Below are 7500 nucleotides of genomic sequence, written 5' to 3'. Positions count from 1 at the left end.
CTTTACCTCGCCTGTCCACCGCAAACTTATGTATTCTGTCAGAAAGGCCCCACCTGGCTGTGGCAGATCCATTATATTCATCACCCATATCTTAGAGTAACAGAAACAGGTCTCAAATTCTTAACCTGTGGTTGGGATTCAAGCAGAAAGACCACTATAACTTTGTGTTTCCACATCCTCTTCACCATGAAAGGGTTTGTAGCTGCATGTGTGTATGTAAGATGCACACACAATACTTAAGCTGTTAGTATCAGCTCATGAATCAAGAGAAGTGATGGGAAATACTTAATGTGAAACCGGAAATATTTTTTTTAATATTAACCCACCCTGATTATTTGCATACAATAGACCAATTTAGATATATTAAAATTCAGTCCTAAGCAAAAGGCATCATGTCGAGGCTCTGGGGAATAAGAGTAAGGATTTGTACGAGTTTATTTCCCAGATGCTTTTTGTTTAGGACTAAATTTTAAATAATATATCGAAAGTGGGCTATTAAGATTTGTTACTTTGCATCCTTAAAAAAAGCTATCTGGTGGAGTGTTTTTTCATCTTCCAACAGCGTTTTCTACAATAATGCAAGTTATATAAGATGACATTTTTTTACATACTGTGTATTAATTAATTGACACCTGAACCGGCTGTAACCGGCCACGCGCGATGACCCCTGAATTACCTAAACCGGCCGTAAACAGGCCGTCCAAAATGGCGTCATGATCATAGTTGATCTTAGGCCTCTACCCAGTCTCCCTTAGTAAATCTAAATTTTTTGTTGTTATGGAGATCACTAGGTACCGGTATGTTCATATTCTCTCTGCATTACAATAGAACAGAGAGTACATCCAAACAATATGCAACCAGCTATGGACAAGACAGTGAAGGTGACACCAGATGTTGTTCCAACAACAGCAGTGGCTGTTCAGTTATTTGAATGAAGTGGTGTGCAATTGACAACCTGGCCAGAATTTGGTATAGACCCATTGTCTTGTGATGGATGCCAAAGTTCAGCAAGAAGGAAACACTTCCATTCACATTTTCCTGATTTTCTCACTGTGTTTGAAAATGTAGTAAATGGAAATCCACCATTGTTCCAAAATGCAATTCAGTTATTCCGAGACCTCACTTATGAGTATTGCTCATAGCTGCAAATTTCAGCCGGTTGTGTGACTTTATCCTCATGTACCTCATGTATCCTCACGGACGGTTTCGGCAGCGGCGTTTGTGCATAATTTTTGCACTTATACCTGCAAGAAAACAAAGCGATTAGAATAAATTTCAAACAATTTTTATCCATTGCGTGGTTAGACTTAACTGTAAATTGCACAAGGCATATTTTGTGTTAGTTATAATATATATTTTTCAAGCGCTTTGTTTAGTTAGCGATCAAAAACTTTCTTGATTGCTTAACGCGAGCTGCTTCGAAAATTCTACCTTTCCATTTTCAGTTGAGCCTTAGGACGTGTTTTGAATCACTTTTTAGCAATATTTTTACATCATCTGGAAGTTCACGGTTTCTTCTTCAATGTGAACTTAATTCTAGAACTCAGTATCTTGTGTACATTTACTGCGCATATGGTTTATTTTTAACGCTCGCTTTCCAATGCAAAACCTCGAAAACTTCCCTAGTTATCTTGTACACACACAACAGCGCACGCGAATGAGTCCATGGGTTAAGAAAATTTAATTGGATTTTCGAAATTTTAAAAAATACTAGGTCACTGAATTAGTTTTAAGACATTTTCCAAAAATGAGTTTAGAGGGTATTTTAACAGAGGTGAGCTTTAGCATAGGAACAGATGGAGACTCGCAGACAGCCTTAAAAATTGCCCGATAATATTATTACTAGCCGTCAAAATTTCCAAATGATCAACAGTGTTTTAATCATTTTCCATTGGAATCACACTGTTACCTACGGAAACCCTTTAGCTAGTCCTTAATGGAAAAAGGGCCACTAGTTTTTCAGTGATTATTATTATTATTATTATTATTATTATTATTATTATTATTATTATTATTATTATTATTATTATTATTATTATTAGAAGTTCGGTTACCTTGTGAATGGGTCAAAGAGTTGGCTTATAGTAAAGTCAGAGGAAGCTGCCGCAGAAGCAGCGAGAGTATTCGGTGATGAAGTTAATATCACTATTGAGGGTCAACGTCATCTAGGAGCGGTCATTGGATCACAAGAATACAAGGATATGTATTGTAAGGAGAAAGTGCGTGCATGGAAAGGGGAACTTGAAACACTATCAGAAATTGCTAAGAATCAGCCCCACGCAGCGTATATCGCTTTTACGAAGGGGTTCAAGTCCAAGTTTACTTATTTTCTTCGCACAATTGAGTCATTTGAGGACTATATCGACCCAGTCCAGGAGGTAATCCACGATCTACTACTTCCAACATTCTTTGGCCAGACAGAGCCCCTTCCCGACGAAGTGCGCCAACTCGCTACCTTGACAACGGCCCAAGGGGGACTAGGCGTGCCGGATCTGAGATCGGAAGCACCACAACAGTTTACCGCATCAGCATCAATCACAGCCGCACATGTAGACTCCATAACAACTCAGAGTACCATCATGATAACAGGCGAAAATTCCGTAGAGGAGCTGAAACGTCACCACCAGGCGCTAAAGGCCGAAAGGGAAAAGGCAAAAATGGAGTCGATTGACTCCACCCTCTCCCCTGATCTTCTTCGATTGGCCAATCAAGCAAGAGACAAAGGGGCCAGCTCTTGGCTTAACGCGATCCCCCTCAAAGATCAAGGTCTAGCTCTTAACAAGCAAGAATTCAGAGACTCTCTGCGGCTACGTTACAACTTGCCTCTCACCGACCTACCAGCCCAGTGCGTTTGTGGGGATAGATTCAATGTTGGCCACGCCCTCTCTTGTAAAAAAGGAGGGTTTGTGGCACAATGGCATGATGGTGTACGAAACCTACTGACATCATTCATCACCAAAGTTTGTAAGAATGTGGAGGCGGAGCCACGCCTCTTACCTCTTGACAACGAACGGATGCATCTTAGAAGCGCAGTTACCAGCTCAGAGGCACGTTTAGACATCAAGGCGGGAGATTTCTGGTCTAGAGGAGTTACAGCATTTTTCGACGTCAGGGTCACGCATGTTAACTCCAAATGTAACCAGAGCAAGCCGACAACCGAAGTCTTTAAAGACCAAGAAGAGGAGAAAAAGCGGAAATATCAGCAACGAGTGCTTGAGGTCGAGATGGGATCCTTTACACCCTTGGTTTTCGGAACGAACGGTGGGATGGGAAATGAGTGCCAACGATTTCTTAAGCACTTAGCAGACAAGTTAGTACAGAAGGACGGTGAGCCCTATAACAACGTCATTAATTGGCTCAGAACTGTCATCTCATTTGAACTCTTAAGATCAGTACATGCGTGCGCAAGAGGGTCCCGAGTACCTTTCCGGAATATAGGAGACTCTCTTGACGATTGCCGGATTAATGTCGCCACCGCCGGCATTTAAATTTTTAATTTAATTTGAGTTTTATCATTATCATTATTATTATTATTTATTTTTACCAGATGCATGTAAGATTCAAGTTTGTATGAAAGAGTGCTCAATAAAGTTTGTTATTATTATTATTATCATTATTATTATTATTATTTTCTTTTTTTGAAGTTTTAAAACAGAGAAATACTTAATTGCTTGTAAATTTATAGTTCTTACCTTTTGGAGATATTTTAATGTTTGTAAATATTTTTATCATGGAAATAAAGTGTGCAGTTTATTATTATTATTATTATTATTATTATTATTATTATTATTATTATTATTATTATTATTAAAAGAAAAGCATATTGCCATCACAGCAATGTTGCACTTGAGATTTCTTTGAAAATGCCAAGAGTGAACTGGCAAATCATATCATCATTATCATCATAGATGTTTTATTTACCCTCGGATTTTGAGAGTAGCCAATTAGGTCTATTACAAAGGCAGCACTTTCTCCTCAGTTATTTAAAGACCCTGAGTGTTGGTCCGGCCGGATTTGAACTCACGACCTCCCGCGTGACAGCCCGGTGCTCAACCAACTGAGCCACCGGTGCGCAAATAGGCCTAAACAAGCCAAAATGCTGTCAAGTGTTACCTTGCTGTTATGAAAGGCAAAGACAATACCTTTTGATGTTTGATGTTGCCCTTTAGCAGCATATTTAGATAAATGACGAGACTGTGTAAGGCCTTGAGTTGGTTTTGAAAACTTTAATGAAATCTTCATCCCTGATGCCGTAGATCGGCCAAAACTTGGATTAAAGTTTCAAAGGCACCACAACTCACTTCTCAAGGCCTCACAGCTTATTCATTTATGTACAATGTCTTTTGGTTTGAACATGGAGAGGGTTAAAGACAAAGAGATAATTCATCACACTCACTCAAAAACGTGTTTTAAAAAAATTCATTCAAAGAAATCTCAAAATTAAAAATTCCAAGCTGTATGTGTACAATAAGATCTACCTCTTGTAAAAAAAACCACTTATTTGTGTTCTACTTTTCTAAAACAGGAAGAGAAATATTTTCAAAGCAATATTATTTCTGTGTTTATAAGAATGGAAAATTCCCTTATGTGCTATGATATTCTGAAAATAAAAACCAAGTATGATACAAATGCTGTTTGTGGGACCAATTCGACTTACTTGAGTAGAGAATTAAGTAAAAATGTATATAGTGGTTTAAATGTCGTGAAATTTTGTCCGGTTTTTTCATGTTTGCAGTCACTGAACTTGTTGATCTCTCGGCGAGTGATTTGTAAACGGGTCGTGTAGTCATAGTGATATCATTGAACCGGAAGTGGAACCAAAGCAGATCTGTCGTTCATCTTGACCTGGAATACAATGTCATGCTGTGCTTTGATAAACTAACAGGCTTGCATCCCTTGCTTCGCTTTATGAGCTGTCCACAACAGCTCCATCCCTTGTTCACCTTATACTCTCCAAGATGACGCATTACTATGCAGGTTCTGGTTTTCAGGGCCACTCTTGGAAGAAACAACCGACATCTGTTACAACGGACTTCTTCGAGTTGCCTGGTTAGGGTGCGCACGCATTGATTGAGTGCTGTTATCTTGTCCTCGTGCCCGCGTATTTTCTCGTGGACTCGCGTGGAGTCTTTTATAGCTCGTTGGTACACCACGCGAAACGCAGATTGCTGAAACGAACAGAAAAGTTGCGGTTTCTTATCCAAGGCCCATTCCAAATCTGAAATTTTGGCATTCTCCAAGCATTTGTGCTCTGTCAGAAGACGTGTAGATTGTGGGAAATTACCTTCGAGATCTTCCTCTTCATCCCAGAGAACGACAATTCTAAGCTTGTCCCCATCACTGAAAGTGTTATTTTTTGTTCCCAGTTCTAGAGCTAGAGCGACAAACTCCGAATCAACGATACCCCGTCGGAACAGTGGAGAAGCAGCCAACACTTTCCAAATGGTGGCGAAATGCGCTGCCGCTTGTTCTAACAACTCGTTCACGCCCAAAAAGTTCGCGTTTTGTATAGTATTGAAGATTTCACTTGGTGCGAACAGTACGCCATCCGCTATGCCCGAGTACAAGAAGTGTAAAATGGGTTCAACGTTCCCTGGGGCTGGGAGATGAATGGAAATTACGTCCATAGTGGTTTCACGGTAGACGCCACTGAGCAAAGCTCGGAAGAATTGACTTCTGAGAACAAGGTACTCAGTATGGCAGTAAAAACGCTCCGAATTGAAGCAAATAATCTTGTCGGCGTGCTGAGGTTGGTTTACAAACTGTAATGCGGCATCTCCGTCGAGAACTTTGAATGTTCTGAGCTCGTTTCTCTCCGTCACTACAGCGCGATTTTGAAGCACGTGTACGCTGAGGCCGATAGAGGATAGTTTAGATATCAAATTATTCAATCCTTCTTTCATTTCGTTGACAATTTGACCACCTGGAACTTCTTCATTTGGTCTCAAAAAGCTGAACCTCTCCATTACAACGAAGACCTCGAGACTGCAACGTGCAGCAACGATACTGGCGAAAATAAGTAAAATGAGAAATGCAAATTTTTCTCTGTGATTTGACACTTTTTTATGAGCATACGTACATTCCACATTTTTACACCAGTTTCATCATAAAAGCACATTCCGAAAGACTTGTAAAATCGACTGCATTTCCTTTTTAATCCGCGCTCTTTCTTTGTTTTTCAAGTCCCTTGACGCCTCTCCTCGGCGTCCACAGTGATTCACGCATTTCTGTAGAAAGCCATAAATCCTCATAGGGAATATAAAAACATGCACGTGAAAAGTTACCTCATCTATATTATATCTGCACGTGCTGCGTGCCTATGTAAGGAAAGCACCATCCTGCACTTCCGGCTTACGGGCCAAGCCTTACTTTTGTTTGGACTCGAAGAAAAATGTGGTGTACCTGTATGAGTGGATTTCTATCTTTTATCTCTCTATTTTGCTTGGTTTTATCCCACGCTGAACGTGACGATGGTCAACGGAATCCATTACATGACTCAAAAGTAACGCATGACAAAGAGTAAGCTAAATGTTCGCGCGAATGTTCGACATTCGAAGATTTCCCCTGTTCATTTTAATTATTCTTACTTACTGTAAACGATCTTTTGTACCTAAAAAAATGTTTTGACTTTATTGTTTACTCAAGGCCTGTGTGTGTCGATTTTACCTTTTGTTTGGCTTTTATTTTTGGCTTGTTGCTTTTGGATACTAATTGAGCTCAATGATTTACTTTGACTTAGACGAACACGTGTCCTTCGTAAGTTAAATTTGACGTGCTCTTGAGATCTAAATCTTCATTCATGACAGTAATAATAATGATAACAAACAAGCGAATACTGACGTTTCGGAGTCATCGTGACACCATTCTCATGGGAAAGAGAATAAATTAATGCAAAGATTTGGTTTCTAGTCTCTACAAATTAGCGTAATAACAAAGGCTTACAAGTTCTTTAAGTGAATAACCTTTGCGCGAATCGAGTCAGTTTGCACGTTTAAGGATGGTTTCAGTTTTCGTATAGAAACCAAAATCTTCGCATTGAAATTTATTCACTTTGCCTCAAGAATGGTGTCATGATGACTCCAAAACGTCGGCCACTAACTTATCAATATTCGCTTGTTTATCGCTTAAAAAGTCTCTATTGATCAAAATAATAATAATAATCATCATCATCATGAAACGGAGATAAGAATTAAGAAAACCTACTGCAGTATGTCTAATATGAATGTAAACAACAAAGCCTATGTAATACCTGCATTGCGGTAAATAACTCTACAAAGGAACAAATTAAGATACCATAATAATAATAATAATAATAATAATAATAATAATAATAATAATAAGTGTCAGTAATTAGGTCATGAAAAGTGTCCTAAACCATCTTCCTTCAGCTGAATTGTAATGACCAACCCAAGCCAAACCTGGCTTTATTTGCCCTGCCTCTGTGGTGACAGTGGAAAGAGTGATGAAAAGGGACAGCAAATTTGGTGTCCCTGTTTTAGG

General features: G+C 39.2%; 1 protein-coding gene across 1 annotated transcript; it reads right to left on the bottom strand.

The window, feature by feature from the left end:
• Positions 1 to 4835: 4835 nt before the first annotated feature.
• Positions 4836 to 5966, bottom strand: LOC137981152 (uncharacterized). The gene has a single exon (XM_068828493.1). It carries the CDS (start codon positions 5964 to 5966, stop codon positions 4836 to 4838), a length of 1131 nt encoding a protein of 376 aa, XP_068684594.1.
• Positions 5967 to 7500: the final 1534 nt, after the last annotated feature.

The sequence above is a fragment of the Montipora foliosa genome, chromosome 12 (genome assembly GCF_036669935.1).
Source record: "Montipora foliosa isolate CH-2021 chromosome 12, ASM3666993v2, whole genome shotgun sequence".
NCBI lineage: Eukaryota > Metazoa > Cnidaria > Anthozoa > Scleractinia > Acroporidae > Montipora > Montipora foliosa.
This window is presented reverse-complemented; position numbering and strand designations above follow the sequence as displayed.